This window comes from Delphinus delphis, chromosome 1 (assembly GCF_949987515.2).
Source record: "Delphinus delphis chromosome 1, mDelDel1.2, whole genome shotgun sequence".
Classification (NCBI taxonomy): Eukaryota; Metazoa; Chordata; class Mammalia; order Artiodactyla; family Delphinidae; genus Delphinus; species Delphinus delphis.
This window is the reverse complement of record NC_082683.1, coordinates 104386263-104408059: the sequence shown is the minus strand read 5'-3', so window position 1 is coordinate 104408059 and position 21797 is coordinate 104386263. Positions and strand designations below refer to the sequence as shown.

Sequence of the window (21797 nt, the reverse complement as noted above, 5' to 3'; positions counted from 1 at the left end):
AAAGCCATTTACTCAAGTATACAACAAAGTGTATCTGAAGATCCCAAATAACTTTTCATTACTTTTGATGACCAGGATATATAAATGGAGGAAAACTCACTGTGTTTAAAAATAACTGACTGAAGGACAGTGATGCTGAGTGGTATGGAATTAAAGAACACATTGTTGTTAGCATTGAATCTTTTACCCCAAGTTAAATGGTCTAATCTAGATTTGCAGCTATAGTCTGTGATGATTATTATTTTTAAAATTTGGCATTTGTCTATTTTGTTGCTCCAGTTTGGCTTCATTCCCTTCAACATGGTGACATTAGTACTCTTTATGTTGCCTATTGTGGACCAATTTTCTTCAGCTGTTGCTAAAACTTACTAAAATGCCAGATGTCATGTTGGAAACACGAAACCTGAAAGAAGGTCATAAATCACAAAAACAAACCATAAAGAAAAAATAATAAAATACGCTGAGTGCTGTGCTCTGGAGCTTCCCAGCTTTAAGTCTCCTTTTGTTCACCCCTCTCCCCACCCCATCGTGCTCCCTACCCTGCCTCCATCTTTTAGGGCCAGGGGTGTGGTGGGAGCTCAGCAGTTTCTCACCTAAGTCTTGACTGTTTATTTTGCAGATTCCGAGCAGAGCACTGGTTCAGACTCTGAGGTGATCACTGAGCGGTCTTCCTGCTCCTTTGACACTCACGCTGACCTGGGCCCTGGTGCTGCAGGCCCTGTGCCTGCTGCCATGTCTTCCATGGAGGAGATTCAGGTGGAGCTGCAGTGTGCTGACCTCTGGAAGAGGTTCCATGACATTGGAACCGAGATGATCATCACCAAAGCAGGCAGGTAAGGACAAGTTCCTTTGCAGAGCCACGTTCGAAGAACAGGAAAACAAATGTAGGAGCTGTTACATTTTTCTTTTCACTTATTTGTGGTAGTAGCGTTGGTGCAGCCAAAGCAACTCACACTCACTTTTCAGCATCTGGATGTCTTGATAAAGTGCTTTTCTTGTGTTTACTGTGATTTTGCTATTTTCCTCCAAGGACCACTCAAACCTAAATCGCCTCTACCCTCACAAACATTTTCTGCCTGCAAATGTATTCCAGCTAATACTGGAGATCCATGGTGCATAACAGTCAAACAATAGATTTCCAAAGCAAGTGTTACTTCACCAACCAATGTTTTCAAGAGAAAAAGCTTGCATCTTCTAAGGCATTTAAATCAGCCAGGTATTTTTGTAAGAATTTTGTTTTTGGTAAAATTTGGGCTTGGTGCATTTTTGGAGCCCTGCGGATTGATCCATTGTGTTTTATAGTTGGCTTGAAATGTGATTACTTTAATGGGACCTGGTGGAAACTCTTGCAAAATGATGTATGTAGGATGATAAAAGTTTTAAAAACACAGCGTCTCTTGAAATAAACACTGTTAATTAAGCTACTCCTTTATTGGTATCTTTAAATTTTTCATGGTTAGGTATCTGTTTTGTGCTGGATATTCAACATGTATTTCATTATTTAAACTTCACAGGAATCCTGTGAGGTAGGATGTGATAATTCCGTATATGGATGAGGATGCAAAAGCTGGAAGAGGTTAATTAACTTGACTAAGGCCACACAGGTAGTAAAGGGCAGCTCCAGAATTCTACACAAATCTGTTTGGCTCCAAAACAATTGTCTCAACTGTTTGTAAGTCTGCACTGTTAAGAAATGGTTATAGCTTTTGCCCCTTGGATTTAAAATGAAAGTGATTTAAATCAAAATAAATTTGGACTGAGTTTATTAGTATATAGGAATAGTTCACTGAAATTAAAATAATTATAGTGCTTCCATATTTACAAAGTCAACCCACTGTCTCACATCACAGAGACCAAAAAGTCTCACCTCATTGATCATAAGCTGTCTTCATGCACATAGACGTTTAAAGTAAAAGCATAGTTTGGTTGGGTCTAGTTCACTTGGATGCATATAGAGAAACCTCTCAATACAATAATATATCACAAAAAGGTGAGCTTAAAATGAACCTGAAGTCTTATTCATTTTCATCCTCCTCGGTAAACCCTCTTCCTTCTTTAAGTTTTAGTAGAGAATAAAACCATTAAAAACCTTCCTAGGAGGAGCAATTTTGAAGGAGAATTACTTTCAAAATTACTTTTCGGAATTTCTTGTTTTTAAAATTGAAGTATAGTTGATTTACAATGTTGTGTTAATTTCTGCTGTACAGCAAAGTAATTCAGTTATACACACACACACACATATACACATTATTTTTTATATTCTTTTTCATTATGGTTTATCACAGGATAGTGAGTATAGTTCCCTGTGCTATACAGTAGGACCTTGTTGTTCATCCAGAATCACTTTCAAAAACCATCTCTTTTTTGTTGCTTGTGTTTCAGTCTACATCTTGAGTCTACATTTTGAGATATGACTTGGAAAGAAACAGCAATTCAAGGAAAAAGTGTTTACTCTTTTTCTTAGTTTTTGGCAAGGGCATTGGTTTGGTGAGAGGGGAAATATTACTTTTTTTGTCTGTAAGATTTTCCAGTTTTTATTTTGGGTCTTTACTTACTACTATTATGTCTGTGTATTTTAGTCACTTTTGTTCCTGATATCATTCCCTTGTTCCCTGCACTTCAGTGAATTCAGTTTACCTGAGCACCTCCTTGACAATTCTCCTGTGACCTCATTTCATGATTTTCTGCAATGTTTACTTTTCCATATCTCTGCCTTCACAAATTCATGTTGATACCTGAATATATCCAGAGATTCCCAGCACAGACATACAGTTTGTTCTTTAATCATATCCCTTTATTTAGGTTTAGAAACTACATTCATTGCTTCCATATTGGAGTGCCTCAGCTGTTGCTGTTGCTACCAGTAACTCTGCTCAAGTAATTCCAGAACCACTCAGAAACATGCAAAGAAGTCTTCCTCTTCTGTGAATTTTTTTCATTCCCTCCCCATCCTCCAAGTTGATTCTTTCCTTTTCACTTCATTTTTCTTCCTATGTAGTGTCTTTTTCAGTTTTAACTCCAATTTCCATTTTCTTTCTTTCTTTTTTTTTGTTTTTTTGTGGTATGCGGGCCTTTCACTGTTGTGGCCTCTCCCATTGTGGAGCACAGGCTCCGGACGCGCAGGCTCAGCGGCCATGGCTCATGGACCCAGCCACTCCGTGGCATGTGGGATCTTCCCGGACCGGGACATGAACCCATGTCCCCTGCATCGGCAGGCTGACTCTCAACCACTGCGCCACCAGGGAAGCCCCAATTTCCATTTTCTTAGTTACTGTTAGTTATGTATGACTCTCTGTTCTTTTTCCCTCTCAGAAGATCTTAGTCACCACCTACTTCTTCTCACATCCCAAAGTATAATCCCGTTGATTCAGAACTACTGTAGTCTACAGAGCCCTCAATCTTTGAATGCACCAACAAAACCTGCATGATCAGCACCATGGACAGAGGTGTTTGTAGGGATAAACGGGTTTGGAAGTCAAAAGAATTGGCCTAAATTTAGGCATAAAATTAAAACCAAACACATCTCATTTTATGAATATGAAAGATTAATTTTTCTCTAGGATGTTATGACATTACCTGATATTCTGTGCTAAAATACTGACAAAAAGAAAGAGCAACTTTGGTCAGATTTTAAGAATTGTCAGAGAATGTTAAAGCAAAAGGTCACCTTAAGGATTATTTAGTTCCTTTCCTCTGTTTTATAGATGGTGAGGTTAAATGGCTTATCCAGAGCCACACAGCTCATTCATTTTAGAACCTGAGTTCTGAAAAGAGACAGGTAGCTTCTCTACTCAAGGTCATATAAGTGTTTCAGACAAAACAGGTATTGACTTTAAAAACATCTTAACCCCTTTTTTTAAAGTCATCAAGAAAATAAATTTATCTCTTTCAATGTAATGCAGCCTCTTTACATGGCTGAGAGGAACCACATTTTCGTATCTCAGATAACAAGGGAGAGGACTTTCCATCCCGGGCAAGATGCTCTCCAAATATTTATATATACAGGGCAATCATAAATCATTGTTATTAAGTCGGGAATTAATGATCTATATATACATGTATAGACCAAGGTTCCTAAGTTTTTGGAAAGAGTTCATGTGAGTCAAAGTACCTCACCTATAGTGAATGTTAGATTTAGTCATTATGAGCAACCCACCATCAAATTTCATTAGCCAACCATAAGACTAAAATATAAGGCTTTTGGGACTTCCCTGGTGGCACAGTGGTTAAGAATCCGCCTGCCAATGCAGGGGACACAGGTTCAATCCCTGGTCCAGGAAGATCCCACATGCGGCAGAGCAACTAAGCCCGTGCGCCGCAACTACTGAGCCTGTGCTCTGGAGCCGGCGAGCCACAGCTACTGAGCCCATGTGCTGCAACTACTGAAGCCTGCATGCCCTAGAGCCCGTGCTCTGCAACTGCAGCAAGAGAAGACACTGCCATGAGAAGCTTGCGCACCGCAAATGAGGCGTAGCCCCCACTTGCACCAACTAGAGAAAGCCCGTGCCCAGCAACAAAGACCCAACGCAGCCAAAAATAAATACATTTAAAATAAAATAAAATATAAGGCTTTCTAATTAAGCTTGTGAGGGTAGAGAAAGAAAATCTAAAATGATATACCAATAGAAGCTTCTGAAAAGTTATAAAGTGGGAAAGAATTGGTAATATATTACTCTTTGCAAATATTTAAGAATTAGCCATCATCCCTGTTGAAGGTCTGTGGTCCCTCTGTGCTTTCCCCCCAAATATGATTATGATGTCACCAACCTATTGCCAGAGGATATTTGCTTTTTGAGTTGTTTCTGTTGAGTAGTAGAGTGTGTGACTAGCACAGAAAGCCTGTCATGTAAACAACCAGTGCACACTTGCAAGATGGCTGTCTGGGGTCAGGGTATGGTCTGTGGCCGTGAAATGGAGCAAAGCCAATTAGGCCATATGTGAATCAAGCCTGTGACCTTGACCTCATTAGCACCGTGCTCTGCCCAGCTCAACTAACTGGCCCCAGATGGTTAAGCTAAATGCAGCATTTTGTGTACAAGTACTCTAGAGCACATTCAGGGCAATCCAAATTTTTGAACCAAGCACTTCTTATGTCTGGTTCCTAAATTCACGACATGCAAAAGAGTTTGATGTTTTTCTTCTTTCTTACGGTTAAAGAAGAATGGTGAATTTTGTTTTAGTCTCCTTGAAACTCAATACCTCTGTGGGGCTGCTCCCTCTTCTCCTCTTCAATTATGAGAGTAGTTGTAAAGTGTCATATCCTGACCTCGCTTGCTTTGGCAAGTTTAACAAGCCATTGTGGTAGAAACAAGGTATTGCCCAGAGGCCACTAGAATTCATTTGGTATTTGCTCCCTATTCTGCGGCGTCCTTCCTCTGACAGACACGTTGACAGCCTGAGAACTTGCAGAAATTTTTCTACAGTTTTATGCATAAAAATAAAAAGACTTTGGTGGTCCTTCATTTGGGAACTGGTAGCACATTCCTTTTTTTTCTTCTTTTCTTGAGATATTATTTTTAGAGTGGTCATTTTCAAATAGACTCAATCAGAAAATATTTCATGATTACTACAATCAATTGTGACAAGCTACTTGGGGAATAAGAAGAATATAAGTTATTCAAGTATATTAAGTATAAGAGTATAAGTATATTTAAGAATGTTATAGTCTAATAGGAAATGTATATACACACATTCTATCTATCTATGTATCTCTCTCTTGTCTGTCCATCTATCTCACATTAAAGATTAACTAATACTATAAAACAAGTTATGGTATGAGGTCTTTGAGTGTATGAATAATGAAACAGTTCAATTTAAGTTAAGAAGAGGTGATATTTCAGCAATGTAAATCCTCAGCATATTTGACAGTGATAATTTCCAAAGTGAAAAAAAACAGCCAACTTTGAGAATTAGAGGATATGGGACTTTGTGTGCTTAGCGTTCCTATTAAGAGACTCATCAAGCTTTTACTCTTGCTACTTCTCCCCCTCTGACTGCTGAGCTTCCTACATTATTCCCATCCACAGGAGGATGTTTCCTGCCATGAGAGTGAAGATCACTGGCCTGGATCCACACCAGCAGTACTACATAGCAATGGACATTGTACCTGTGGACAATAAAAGATACAGGTAAGGATGACTCTGAGATGTGGAACTGTGGGCATCACCAGTATCCCAGGATGGTTCTATAAACTCATTAGATGAAGCATTTTAACAGTGCACTGTACAATGTACTGGATAAGGAACAAGGATGGAGGACATACCAATGGCCTGTGGCAGAACACCAGACAGGAAGTAGTCACTAGAGGTAGGAAGTTAGACCAGTAATGGTTTGGTTTGGAATCCTCCTTACATCTCTCTAAAGAGTGGGATTGTATAAGGTCTGCCAGAGCAGCAAAAGTCAAATGGATCTTAAGTCTAAAACGAACTCACTTAACACTGAAAGTGATTAACATATTGAATGATTTGGTTTATGAAATACTAAGTGAGTTGAGATGATTTATTTTGGAAAATGGGAGAAGTGGATTAGTACAGTACCTTCAATCATATATCTGAGGGATTATCCTGTGGATGATGGAGGGGAAGAATGGGAGAATTGGGTAAGACCTCAAGAAGAACATCTAGTTAAGGGGAATTTTTGTTCATTAAAATGGGTTGTGAACAAGTTTGTTAAATAACTTTCCTTCAGAGCCATTAAAAGCCAACATAGTCTCCATGTGCCTTACACATAGTTCTTGTCTGAAACAAGTTGTGGCTTAATTGATCTCCTGAGCTCTCAGTCAAATCAGTGAGTCATGGCTCATTTTTGAGATATTTCAGAACTTGGCCCTGAGCCCATGAATTTGGAGGTGAGAGGTGAATAGAGAAGACCATTACTTGTATTTTAGAGGGCGAGCTGGCTAAGAAAGAAGTGGTCTTGATGTAGGACTTAGGAGGGGAGATGCTCTTTTCTTTAAAAACATCCTCCATTTCAATGAAAATGGAGGTCTCTGCCTTAGTGCAGCCATTCCCAGAAACACTGCTAAGTCTTCCCACTTAGTGGGAAGGCTTTGATTAACCTAGTCTCATTTCCAGTGACTTTGTGGGAAAATAATGTGGAAGATGATGATGTTCAAAACTAGGTTTTCATTGAAATGCTTCTAAATTCAGACTCTTAGCTAGGAAATGGTTAACAAGTGAGAGGCTTGGAGGGTGTCTGCACATGGCTGTGTTTTATAGGACAATATGGAAGATGTTTTTAATAAGGAACCAAATCCTGAACAAGTGGCCAATGGATTATATGGTTTGCATTTGAAAGGTGAAAGGTTGCAGTAAAATACCTTTTCCATAGCTAAACACGTGGGTTCAGGATGCCTGTGTGCACACAGGGGTGCAAGGCAAGGAGAGGAAGAAGAAAGAAAAAGGACTGTGAGAATGTTTTCCTTGTGAGAGCTGCAGCTTTGATCATTAACTACAACACTTTCCTGCCCTCCCCCACCCATCTTGTTTTCCATTTCCATCTCTATTTCATATTCCCTGGTTATCCACCCTTCTCCCTTTCTCCTCTGTATTCTCTGTTTAATCCATCCTACTCCATTCTTCTCATCTCTTTGTGTCTCCTCCCTCCTGTCCCTAATTGTTTCCTGGGCCTCTATTCCCTCTCTGCATCTGTGTCTGAGTTCTCCTCTCTCCCTCTCTGTCTCAGATATGTGTATCACAGCTCCAAGTGGATGGTGGCTGGCAATGCTGATTCCCCTGTGCCCCCAAGAGTTTATATACACCCTGATTCTCTAGCTTCTGGAGATACTTGGATGAGACAGGTGGTCAGTTTCGACAAACTCAAGCTGACCAACAATGAATTGGATGATCAAGGACATGTGAGTCAAATAATCCCATCTTCCTCTTCCTCCCTCTTCCCCCTCTTTTGCTCTAGAAATGACTAGCCCCAGGCTTTTTTCAAACATGTAAAATAAGAATATTTTTGAGATTCTTAAATTCATTTGAGATTTTGAGAATCTCAAATGAATCTTTGAGTCATTTTAAGTAAGTAAGCATAAAAGTTTTTCTTTCCTTTTGTGAAATTACGTTTATTACAAATCTAACATTTAGCAAACATCTGCTGTAAGTCAGGTTGTGTTTATCAGACAGAGCTCTTGTGCTCCAGGAACTCACGGTCAAGTCAGGGGAATTCAGCGACAGAAACAGAGGACACATTTTAAAATGGGGAATAAATCACAGTATTTAATAGAATAACTCACAGGGCAGTAAACTCAGGGAAACTGTTGGGGGACAGTTCTGGCTGATTGGTCAAGAAATTTATGAATTTATAAGAGAAGAATAGGTCGTAAGGCTTGCCAGGTATAATTGGTGCAACTGATGTTATTAATTTATTTTTGGCAGTAAAACACATACTGAATTTTCCCTGAATGCCGGGATCCATACTGGATGATATGGGGAGATGAAAGAAGCTAAAACCATGGCTCCTATCTTTAGGGAAATGATAATTTTCCAAGGAAGAGAGAAGACGCATATACCCTTAACTCTGACATGACATGAGAGAATGTCCGTAAAATCAATAACAAAGTGCAAATAATAGCTTGTAGAATTTAAAGACAGATGAACTCGTGCTGAAAATTTGAAGCAGGAGGGAACAACTGTCACATGGCAGAGGTTCTGAGACCTTTTAGTGGAGTGATGTCTGCTGGTACTGGAACCAATTCATTCAGTATTTATCCAATTAAAGCAAACATATTGCACTCGCCACCTATGATTGGGATATTTGCTACATGGTTTCATGTGATGTGATGCTATCCGATCACTTAGTCCTTCCAGCCATGGGAAAGTACACTGATTTCCAGTTTCCCATACATCCCACCTCTAAACTGTGCTCTTCCTGTAACGCTTTTATCCTGTAATTTTGTTTGCATGAGAGCTGGAAAAGATGTAGGGACCTTAGAGACAATGCTGGAGTAATGTTTCCCCTTCTCATTTCAGATCATTCTTCACTCTATGCACAAATACCAGCCTCGGGTTCATGTGATTCGCAAGGATTTCAGCAGCGACCTTTCACCCACCAAAGCCGTTCCTGTTGGGGATGGAGTGAAAACATTCAACTTTCCTGAGACCGTGTTTACCACAGTCACAGCCTATCAGAACCAGCAGGTAAGAGGCTGCCTTGGAGAGTCTCCTGCTGCAGCCGCTTTTAAAGGAGTTTACTCATCCTTTTGTAAGAAGTGCTTAGTCCTTCTGCATGGCACTGAAATGCTGGAATGAGAGACACCAGGCTGGCGGCGCACACGCGGCACTGGTGATGACAAGGGGGTAATGCCTAGTAGCAGCTGTCAGAGTCTAGATTTAGATCAGAGGCAAGATCTTTGACCAGGAGGACCAAACCTCCTAAGTCATTTTCATGTCTCTCTGTACTTGTACCCATGTTTCATGATCTCTACTACATCCTGGCAAATGTTCCTCATCACTTGAAATTCCTGAGGTTTGATTCATTCCTTCCCTCTTATCCTCTCCGTGGAGCCGTCCATCAGGCTACATCAAAGTCATCAAGCCTCTCAAACTCTATGTCAGACCCACTGCTTCCATTTACACTTTCAGACTAAATTGGCCTCCATGTGCTCACCAGCCACACCCTAAGATGTGTGTTTTTATGTTAGTAATATATTCATTCATTCCATTAATGTTTATTGAGAATTTACGATATTCTAAGCTTAGCAGATTAAGGCATTTCTCCCTAAGAAAAGAAGAGTTTTAGTGGAGTGAAAGACACATAAATACATAATGATAATACAGTGGAATAACTTAACAACAGAGATGTGGACACAGTTTTTTGTTTGTTTTGTTGTTTTGGTTTGGGGAATGAGGGAAGTTTTTGTGGAAGAACTGATGCTTTTTCTGACATTGAGACACTACTTAGACAGTGAGTGGGTGAGGGGAAGAGAGAGGCCAAGTCTGGAATTACTGTGGGCATTTCTAAACAATGTTCTTTTTCTGAGGAGGGTGACTGGTTGGATTCACAAGTGATCTCACTTTATGCAGTTCTCTGAAAGTTGTATGTGAATCTCATTTTCGTAAGTTAGATTGTATTTCATATTTTGGTAAATTGTCTAATTCGTAGGATCCTGCAGTGAATTCTTTTCTAAAACAGAGTTTTTGCTTGTTTATTTAGTTTGAAAGTCTGCTTACTTTTATTTTGGGCCTGCTTGGAGCAAAATGGACGTATACTATCGTACTTAATACCTTTTATAATGGATACTGTGCTCTGACAAAGAAAGCAATGAGGAAAAACATTGATTTACTAAATATTTATCAAGGGCTTAGTATGTAACAGGCAGATGAAGGTGAGTGATACAATCTTTAGTTCATATACAGTAGAAAGAATTTTTCTGTCTTTCATGGCACGTCCTGATAAAATTCCTTAGATGCTTTTTACCTTCAGGGGAATTTGATATACAACAACCCTTTAGTCCAATAAATGTTAAGTGCTCTACGGTTGCTGGGCTTTCTCAGCAGCTGTAAAGTGTTCCCAACTTTGGACTTTCCTTTTAGATGCCGCATTTGATCTAAAGTAGAAGAAGAGCTTTAGTTTGCCATGGACGCTATTTTAAAATTATTAAGCTCTCTCGAACTCTTCAGATAGTAAAATTGCAGAGACCGTGGAGAGTCCTTACAGAAAACTTTAATAATCAAGATGTCTTAAACTCTGATGCTAGACAGAGCAGCAATATAGACATGGCTTTTGAGCAACTGGAACTCTGGGATTAACTGTGTTACAGGAAAGGGGGAATAAAAGTCTAAGTTCTTCAGAAAATTGTTTGGATTTTTTCCAAAACTACCCCAGCCGCCATTTTTATCATTACTTTCTCATGAAGACAGACAGATGTGGCAATAAATATGACTCTAGAACGTAGTTGGTAGAGCAAACTAGAACACTGATAAATGACCATTCTACTGCCTCACTGAGATCGGTTCTAGAGGCCAAGAAGGGTCAGTATAACCCAAGCTAAAACTAAAAACCTACAGCTCACTGTGAAGACCAAACATGGGTACCTGAAATCCCTTTCACTTCCTCTGCATTATTTCACAGTGTTCCTGCACCTGAGTACATTCTATTCATATAAATATTTTGTCTATATTTGGACTTGAGTGGGGCAGTGGTGGTTTGGTGGGGGTAGGATGCCATGACTAAGATCATGGGACTTGGTAGTAGGCATATCTAGTTTGGTTTCTGGCCTTTTCACTGGTGAATAGTGTGACCTTGAGCAAGTTTCTTAACCCCTTTCAACTTGTGTTTCCTGGTCTGAAAATGTCCTGGCCTCATAGAATTATAAGGACTAGACGAGGGAACCTGCATTAAGTCACTGACACAAACCTGGCATCAAATTGTCAGTAGTCAGCCTACATTGCTAAATACCCGCACCTGCACAGGCATGAAGGCTAGTGGGGAATAGAGGCAATTTTAAAGAATAAAGTGCTCATTAAGAAGAAAGTAGATTCTTGGGAATTGGAGGAGCTACGTGGGCTCTCGAAGGTATTATATTCAATAGGTAACTACCTTGATCTCTCTGTTCTCATGTCACGTTAGTGAATTCATGATGTGCTGACATTCAAAATAGATGAGTCATTCTCAATTCTGCCCATTTTAAAATCTAGATAACAGCTTTTGCCTGTTTAACAAGCCTCCAGTCCCTGGGTAAATCAAGTGTGATTGTTTAACATTCCCTTTAGCTGCGTAGATATGATTTAATAGGATACAGTGCCTTCTAATAAAGCAAACTAACCTCAGGTCTCTCCCCCAGGAATCTTGAGGTCTGCATCCTGTAAGTCAGATCTGTTACCCAACAATAATTTTCAGACTTGTCATGAAGAGGCTGGGTAACATAAACTGTTCTCTTTTGTGAGCTATATTCAGTGATTACTGTGTTTTTATTTCCTTCAACCTTCTAGATTGAGAACAAATAATATTTTAAAGCAAAGTTGTTTACTTCATTTTTTTTTTAAAGGGAAGGGTTAGGAACTCTATGAGAAAGGAAAGAGAGAAGAGTCAGCGATAGATCCTCATTGCTCTCAGGGACTTGTTCGGAGGAGCACAAGTCAGGAAGGACAATGGAGGGAACGGAACTGAAATGAACTGTTGCCTAGCCTTCCTAAGGAAAGGCAGTGTCCTGTTCCACAGATAGCAATGGGTTAGGCATTTGGAGACCTGGGTTTTGGTCCTAAATTCTCCACTAGCTACCTGTGTCACTCTGAGCAAGCTATTTTCTCTTTCTGGGCTTCAGTTTGTTACTAAAATCTCATTTATTTTATGGAATAATGATGGCAGGAGATAATAGAGAGCTGTTAATTCTCTTTATCTGGTAGAATAAAAAATTGTAATGCCATTGTTGATCCTTCACATGTTGGAAGGGGAGGGGAGTAGAATTGGCCTATGACATTTTGAAGCCCACAAACCACTAATGAGGAGGAAGGACCCTTCCATTTCCATAATTCTAAGATATTTATAGTCTATGCATAGTACCGACTACATGCTTGGAAAATGACTGAATAATTAGCCAGCATACCTCTACTACCAGTTTCCTTATGTATCCATGGTTCTGCTTCCTTGGATATAAGTAGGAGTGAAGTGTGAAGAAAGAGTTTCTATTTTCATGAAATAGATTATACTTTTCTTTCCCCCCTTCCCATTCCTTCTCACCCTTGCTGATTGATGCATAGACTCCCAGGGCCACTAGCATACTGAAGTTATTATTACTATTATTTGCTCTTGGAGTGCCAACTTGGCAGGCTTATCGCAGAGAGGAAAGTACACCATGCCCAGACTCTCATCATGGAGAACGAGGTGGTAGAAGTGGGAATAAAGGTGATCCTACACTTAATGCTTTTCCTTGGAAGAAGGGGACGCCAATATGTCCTCATGGAATTAGCAGGAAATTTCCATTGCAGAGTCTTTGTCTTTTCTAAGGGAAAAAGACTGCTGAACCTTGATTTGTTTTTCTTTTTTCCAAACAGGAAACTAGATTTCAAAATGACACAGCCATGTTCTCCTCAGGTAATACAGTCTTATTTCTTGATGAGAATTGGCTACATGAACTACATAGGAAGTCTGAAACCACAGCCAGGGTTGTATAAGCAAATTCAATAGGATTTCTGAGCCACTCATTAGATCCTGAACTATTGAGCCAGTTTTGCTCTAACTTTCCAATCAAATTAGTGCAGAATTTTTTTTTTATGTTGGCTTAAAATTTTTTTTTATCCTGATGGAATGCTTTTCAAGCAATATGGTAAAAAAAAATAAGAGTGTTAATAAGGGAAGTCTCTCTGAGCCTTGGTCCTGTAAAATTATACTGAGAATATTCAGGTTTCATTTTCTTTGTAGGTTGTGCTATTTCTGTCTGCACTGTGCATGGTGAGGTATACCTCATTTATTAACTGCCTCTATGTTACTAGGCAAAATAGTGAGGGAAAATGATTGAAATGAATGGTGGCAAGCCAGTAATTACCCCCTTATATCCCATAGTCTTCAATAACTCAGACTATACACATCAGTATAAAGTTATGGAAAAAAAATCAGGGAAGAAAAATGCTTCCACAACCTCTGTATTTTCCATGTTGCCTCATTATCATCAGACCAAGTTTGAGCATGACTGCTGTGGCATAGCTTTAGCTACAATGGAAGTTACTAATAGACCTTGTTCTGACTGGAAAGACATTCAAGACTTTTGTCTGTAATGCCTACAGTGAAAGCAAATGGGATTGGGGGAGTTGTTTGATTTGTATCCTCTAAGGCTTGTGATGGCTTTGGGACTGGTGATTTCTGTTTCCCGCATCCTCATTCATTCATCTACTCCCTCACTCCATGCATTCACTGAACAAATATTCATTGAGCATGAATAGCATGTCATATTCGGTTCTGTTTCATAAAATGGTATATCAAATAGACAGGGTTCCTAGTTGTAGTCTAGGGGGAGAGACACATAGTAAATATGTAAACAACAAAATAAATGTATAATTACCAACTGGGTTAAGAGTAAAGATGGAATTAAAGAGGGTGTAGTTAAAGAGAGTGGCAGAAATATCCTATTTTGGAGGGATGATCAAGGAAGATGCCTCTCAGGAGATAACATTTAGATTCAGACTTAGAATGAGGAGTCAGCTATATGAAGAGTACAGAAGAGAGCATTTCAGTCTGGAGGTAGAGTGCACGTGAGGAATCTGAGCAGGAAAAGAACTTGGCACATGCCAGCACTGAGAGCAGCTCAGGTTGCCTGGAGCCTGGGGACCAGAGTCAGGGGAGGGTGGGTGGGGATGGAGAGATAGGCAGGGGTCAGGGCATGCTGGCCCCGCAAGGCCAGGCAAGGAGTTTGGATTGAATTCTGAGCATAGTGGTAGGCACTGAAGGAATGACATCGTCCAACTATGGTGCGTTAACCAAGATCGCTTTGGTTGCTGAATGAAGAGATTGGACAGGGAAAAGAGTGGGAGAAGGGAGATCAGCTTGAAGAGTAGTATTTAGAGTAGTTTAGTCAAAATACGCCACTGACCTGGTCTAAGGTGACGAGGTGGAGATCGACCGCCATATTTGAGCCTAGTTGATAAATATAATTGAGGGGAGGGTTGAAAATTAACTATTCAAATGAGCCTCGCCTCCTCCTCCAGACGGCCTCTAGATGTACGGTGCATGGGCAGGGGTGGAGGCAGTGAGGTTTCTGAGCCCTCACTGTGGTTGCTTGTGGACCCCTGTGCTGTTCTCTGGGCCTCACTGGCCTCTGCTGTGGTGGGGTCAGGTCTGGGCTGGTCCTGGGGTTCCTTGTGTTGATTTGTTTTACTGGCAGGAGACTGCTGACCTTGTGCTTTTGTGTTCTTGCCTCAGTTGGACCTCCTGGGCCTCCCTGAATGACTCAGCCTCACCTCAGTTCTCATCCAGGGCCTCTGTTTGACTCCTGTCTGGACTGTAGCACCTCTATGTCGGGGTCGCCCTGCCTTCCCTGTCATGGCATGTGAGGACCTCTGAGTCCCTGACCCACTGCCGAAGGGCCATGGAAGGCTTGGGGATCCTAACTCAGGCCTCTTCCTACAGCACTTATACTGGTGCAGCCACCCCCATGTGTGTATGGAGGTGACCCTGCCCGTGTTCCTCTGAGTCTCCCCCACCGCCCTTGGATTTTGGTTTGAGTAGAAAGCTAAGGCACATGTAAGTCTAACTGATTGCTTCTCTTCTGTCTCTCTCCTCTCTTCTCATGTTCCACTGGAGTGGAAGGGGAGGATTTTTACTTCTTTTTCTACCTGATGAGAATTCACCTTATGCAACATCCTTGTCTCCTGTAGGACAGCAAGCTGTCGTTTGCATCCCTTTCTATACTGAGTCTACCAGGAGTTTCTTGATATGGAAACCATGGGACTATTAGAAACTAAGGATTATTGAGGTCATGAATACATTGATTTATTCCTCCAAAATACTCTCATTGTTACCCTTGCTATTTGTAGATATAGCCTAAGTTGTCAGCACAAGCATTAACTGGGATCACAATTTGGTTTGGATAGCTAGAATTGCTCTCTTCTACCTATAAGGTATCTAAATGTCTGCAGGGTAGTAAAGGCTTTTCATGATGTGGCCTCAGGCCAGCATCTCAGCTTTCTTTCTCACTGCTTCTCTTCCTGTACCCTGTGCTCTGGTCAAATTGGAATCTTCAGTGTTTCTCAAAAATGCTTCATTCCTTCCCACTTCAATTCTATGGCTTACATAGGACCTTTTTTCTGAAATGCTTCCCTTGTTCCTTTCTCCCCTTTTTGCAGTTTTCATGAAAATCCTATGCATCCTTCCCAGCTTAGCTCACGTGCTTCCAGTAAAGTGAAACTTCCAGTAAAGTGAAGCCTTTCAGCTCGGAGCAATTACTGCTTCCTCTAAGCTCTTGAGGCACTTTACCTTTATTTCAAACCTTATCACTTTCTGTTTTACATTGTAGTTATTAATATGTATGTCTTCTTTTTTCTCCTCAATTATAAATTTCTTGGGGGGGATGATACACAGCCGTATACTGACTGTCTGCCACGCTCTCACCTGTGCTACCTGTCACATTGCTTTGCACACAAAAGGCACTTGATAATAAATGAATAACGAGTAGCACGATCACACTCTTCATAAAGCGGTCCAAATCCCACAATAAAAACTTTGAAACAAGTAGAGAGGTGTTGTGTTTCCTAACATTTGGTGTCATTTGTCTATTAAATCTCCATGCAGACTCCTTGGCCTGTGATACAGGGAGCTCTGGGGAACTGGTTTTCAACCATTTCTCCCAGGACCGTGAAATAGAAGGTCGTTATATTTACAGGGGTCTGTGCCCCCAAAACATAGCAGCACAATCATATATCAGAAACCCCTATCATAAAGGAGTCAGACAGGATAAGCCAACTTGAAGGAGAAAATAAAATATTATAACCCCAACTTGAAAAGAAAATATGGTGTGTGGTTTATTGCTGGGGATTATGGAGGAAGAAAGAACTGATTTTAAGTCAACAACAGAAAAGCAGTGACAATCTTTAAACTCAATACAATATTCACAGGGCAGACGCTAGACCTTAGAAAGCCAACGCTTCAGGCTCCTGCTCTGGTCTATAAAATAGATGTAAAATTGCTTTTGCTTCATTATGAGTACTGCATTATTAGTGTGCCACTCTAGAGGCAAAGGACGTTTAGGGGGAAAAAAAACTTTGGTACTTTCAAGTCAGACTCTGTCAGAATCTCACATTGCGTTTTAAAGACCTTTAGAATGTGGCTTTAGGAAATTCCACTCTGACGAAGTGAGACAGAAGAGGGACTTGGAAAGATATGCAACCCAAGAAACAACTTCAGCCATCCTAGTGATAAATTCTACAGTGATCAGAAATGGGAAGATGGCCTTGAAAATGAGATCCCCTTCTTTTCAGAATTACCTTCTACTGAGAGGGACTTTCCTCCTTTCCTGAGCTCCTTAACCCCCACCTCTAAGTCTCTATCGCTTGAATGTAGCGAGTCATTAACATCAGGTTCAGACAGAAGGTATCCAAATGCCTTCCATGACAAAGGCTAAAGGCGGAAACACAATAGCGCAGATGGAATTCGTTGGTCAGGCCATTCTAGTCTGGAGGCGAGAGGGTAATATATACGGTTGCAGAGTGGGAGGGGACTAAGATAGGATGCAATAGAGAGGGACTCTTGCACGGAGTGGAGGTCGAACCAGATGTCTACTAAGGACCCATCCAACCCAGGTCATACAACTGTTTGCGCTGGATTTGCTTAGCCTTATGAAGCTGCTTCTTTGTTTCTTCTGATTGGCTTGTGGGACTTGGAGACTGGGTGAGGTGCACTGTGTCCTGCCCCATCCCATCCCACATCTGTAGATTTTTCTTTGGATGCAACCTTGACAAAAGTCCAGCTACTATTTTGTGTCTTTTACAAGAGCATTTTAGGTCATCAAATGAACAACCCCTAGCGGCAAGAAAGGCACAACTTAAGTGAAATGGGAAATGCAGTCAACTATTTGGTTTTTTCAGGCTGAGGCATGTTGTCTGGTGACCTGATTGCACTGATTGGATTGACTGAACCCATTCATTCGTTCTTCACTCACTTGCTCACTCATTCATTTACTCATTCATTCAACAAGCATGTTTCAACTGTCTCCTGTGTGTCATGCACTATGGATCTGACCACTGTCCCATTTTCCATTTTGATACCTTTGTTTGTCTGGGCAAGTGATTTATCACCATTTTGGGGCAAGGATGGTGAGCAGAAGAGAGCTTACAGAGTCGCATACTGGGAAAACCTTGGTTTTTAGGGAGATGTGGGTCAGATGGGTCAGACGTCTGTGTGCCAGGACCAAGTCCTGTATCAACTTCAATCTAAATCTCACACTAAGAGGAAACGAAATAAAAACAACAGCTGTTGTTAACAGAGTGATTTTTATTAACGTTCTAGGAGCAACCAAAAAAGAAGTCAGTTAATATAAATACAATTCATGCTTTTTTTGTTTGTTTCCAGATCACCAGATTAAAAATTGACAGAAACCCTTTTGCTAAAGGATTCAGAGATTCTGGAAGAAACAGGTGAGCAAACTGGGCAAGAGACTCACTGACCTTTCTTTTCTATATGACATTCTTTTCTCCAAGCCCCATTGGTGGCTTCTGGCTCTGGTTTTTTTGGAGAACGTTTGCATGCTAGGCAACTGTGCTGCCGCAGGCAAAGAGAAATGGGTAGTTGATCCAAGAATCAAAAAGCTGCCCCCCAAAGGCTGAACTCTCCAAATTCTTTGTTAACACACTGTAAATCATCAGATTGAATCCCTCATGGTGTTTTTCTCCCTGCATCGTACTTGGTAATTTAGTCACTTAAAACAAATTTGACAGTGATTTGTTGTCATTAAAAGACTGCAACTTTTTCTGATAAGTGTCTATAGGTGGCTACAGCAACTATAGTAATATCTCCTTTATTTTTCATTATCAGGAAAAAAGGAATTGTGGACAAATAAAATTTTTCAGAAAAGTATTCCCTGTAAGAGCTAAAACTTCGTTTAAAAATTGACCATTTTTCTCCTAGGAAATATTTCCAAACTCTACTAGATGTTTCCTGCTTTAGTAAAGAGAGTTTATAGAACGCTCTTTCTTGATGACCCAGCATCATCATTATGATTAGGTGGTTATACTGTGGAACTCTTAGGAATTGGTGACGTTTGTAGGACTATTTGTTCCTGTTGTAAAGAGCCTTAGGGACTGTGGTATTTTTCTGGTTAACTCTGCTTCTGTCTAAATCCTTCCTGTCTCATTCTTCGTATATAAAATTAAAATCTCTTATTCACAGAGAGTTAGGAGAGAGCTGAAATTGGCAGGGAAAGCAGATACATTGAAGGTTATTCAATCAGAAAATTTCATTTCATATGAACTATACTGAAACAGCAAATATGACACATGTGTCCTGTAAGTGTGTAGACCTTGCAATAACTATTTACTTTAATGTTCAGACATTTTCCTAATTTGGGGGCCTTTTTTTTACATCTGAATGACACAGTTTGTCAGGATTTATCTTTGCTATTTTCTCTTCAAGAGTTTTCAGATAAACTATCTAATATTATATTTAGAATCACCTCGTGAACTGTGTAGCACATTATATTAGAACCTAGTTTACGCTAAAAATCAGATGTGTGTAGTGATCATTTTCTTTACAAAATGAACATGAAAGCACTTTTTATGAAACTTTTATCATATTTAAAATACACTTAGATTTCTTTAAAATTTTATTTTCCTCAGAATTTTTTAAGGTCACATCTATTAAGTAAAATTCACTTGAACTTCTGGTTTGAAGATGACAAAATTGAGTAATATTTTCTAGGTCAAGCAACTGGTTAGTTGTATAGCCTCAGGCATATGGACTCCAGGCTGAATGCTTTCCAGTTAATGACTCTTTGTTTAAAATAAGAGGCCTTTGTTTTCAAAATTTAGCCAATGAAGAAGCCAATACTTATTCCTTCCATTTCAGATAGACAGTCCTCTTCCTCCCAATTAGTTTCTATTCCATGTCCAGGGCACAAAACATGCCTGTGAGCCATTTCCTGTTGCCTCCTTTTCAGGGCTCTGCCTTCTGGGCTTATTGAGGAACTTGTTAGTGATAAGGAGCTCAAATAGAAGCTGGCCTTTGGTAAAGAAGCCTCTAGGGTGTTTAAGATCTTTAGCTTGGGGTCCACGCATGCATTTCAGGAGTTCTGTGAGTTCCCAGATATTGAAAGGAAACGTGTGTGTGGATGAGCCGTGTGCATTTTTCTGGGGAGAGGTTTACAGCTTTCTTCAAATTTTCAAAAATGTCTATGACCAAAAGTTAAGAATTTCCACTCTAGACATCACCATCTGTCTCCAGAGACCAACCCTACTGACTTTAGTTATCCAACTACTTTCTTTTTCTTTCCTTCTGCATCTCCAGTGGCATTTAGTATTTGTTTATTTTATTCTTGGCACTCCAAAGACTGCTTTCTTTTTGTCTCTTTTTTCTTTGCTTTGTCATCCCATTGGATTCCTTGTTTTTCAGAGGCATGACTTAGAACAGAAAATTGGAATAGAGTGGCTGTATTGACCAGCATTAGAGCTTGAGCTGGGAATTGGAGCCACGCTTTAATCTTGAGATTAAGACCTTGTGTCTTGAAGCATTTGTCTCTGGTTAGGAAATTGTGATGACAGCTCAGTTAAAGTCCCAAGGTTCTTCTGTCCTCTCACTGGGCTAGAAAGGACCTTGACACATCATTTGGCCCTGGCCTGTGTCTGCCTTAAGGCTGGTGAATATCTTACTGCTCAGGACAGACAGTTACTTGCCTGTCCTGCCTGGTGGGCTGCTCTTCTTTGTTAGAACTCCAGGAAAGCAAAACTATGCATCTTCATTAGCCCATGTCAGTGCCTTATTTATTTATTTCTGATCGCATGGAAATTCTTCATTATGTCCTATTAAATCTGCAGGCTGTTTTAAGTAATATCAGTAATTATAGAAGTTATTTGTGATTGAACACTTACTGTGTTCCAGACCTTTTACTTACTTTCTTTCTAATCTTTAAAGCAACCTGTATTTTACAAATGAGGAAACAGGCTCCGAGAGTTTAAGCAGCTTTCCTAGTGTCACACAGTAAATTGAAGAAGGGATGAAAACCCAAGTCCATCTGATGTCAAAGTCTGTGCACTTTGTGCTTTATCATGCTAACAGTTTAAACTTGACTTATTTTATCTTCAACAGATATCGAGAATAGAGCTCTTTCTCTAACCCCCCTTCATCCACTTAAAGATCCTACTCAAGTAGCCAGAACCTTCTCTTTTCCACTTAAATCAACCTATATTCTCTGTGTGTGTAGACTCTTCCCCATGACTGTGTCATTTACTTCCTATATCCCAAAAAAGGGTTCCATAGTCAAGGACAGGAAGTCAGGCTGAACGTCCCTAGCAGGTGAAACTGTGATATGAGGAGACTGAAGTCACCTGTGTCATGAAGGGACAAGGATGAATTAGGGAAGGTAGAAGCCATTTTCATCCTCCAGCGCTCTGGGAAGCTAGACTAAAATCAACTTGTTGGGACAAGTATTGAAGCCCTTATATTTTCTCTTTAAAAAGCTCAAAATTACCTGATAATCACACTTTAACTCTCACTAGCTGCCTGAAGGATGACGGCAAGAATTATTAATGCCATTTTGCAGATGCGAAAATTGATGGCTGAGGATATAGAGGATTATTTATAAATCTTTGGGAAGAGGTGGCCTGTGCCAAAACCAGAATCCAGTTAGTTCACCACCTTCCCAGCAGTGCCCACCAGTGCCCCGTCGCTGGCCCTGCTTGTGCTAACACAGTGATTCTCATCAATCTGTGATTTTTCCCCATGCATTTTAGACATCAAATGACTCGTACAGACGAGCATGGTTTGATGAGTTGCATAGAAATGTACCCCAAACATACGGATTACATTTCCTTGAAAAACACATGAGCTTAAAAATTAGGGGGGAAAGTGCTTGGCCAATATTTTTTGGTTTTGTAGAACACAAAACATTTGTGGAATACTTTGGAGCTACAGAAATTGCCAAACCTCAAACCAAAACACGTTCAGGTTTGTCGATCTCAATCCATGCCAGTGCGATCCCGAGGCTCCAGAAGGGAGTGTGAGAGGAAAGCTGGGGAGGACACAGCCGCCCACGGCACTCTCTTGAAATGCCTCTCATGAGTCTCTCTCATCCTGCACGCCTCTCACTGCAGTGCAATCAGAAGCTGGCTGGGTTCACAACAGTGCTCTCTGAGCGTCCAGAAGAACTTGAGGCAGCT

General features: G+C 40.4%; 1 protein-coding gene across 1 annotated transcript in view; it reads left to right on the top strand.

The window, feature by feature from the left end:
• The window catches only part of TBX15 (T-box transcription factor 15), a 101672-nt gene that overhangs the window by 59608 nt on the left and 20267 nt on the right, over positions 1-21797 (top strand). The window contains exons 2-6 of the mRNA XM_060007088.1: positions 620-833; positions 6027-6128; positions 7684-7855; positions 8973-9140; positions 18001-18065. Of these exons, the coding sequence (XP_059863071.1) occupies positions 620-833; positions 6027-6128; positions 7684-7855; positions 8973-9140; positions 18001-18065 (721 nt within the window). The remainder of the gene's footprint in view (positions 1-619; positions 834-6026; positions 6129-7683; positions 7856-8972; positions 9141-18000; positions 18066-21797) is intronic.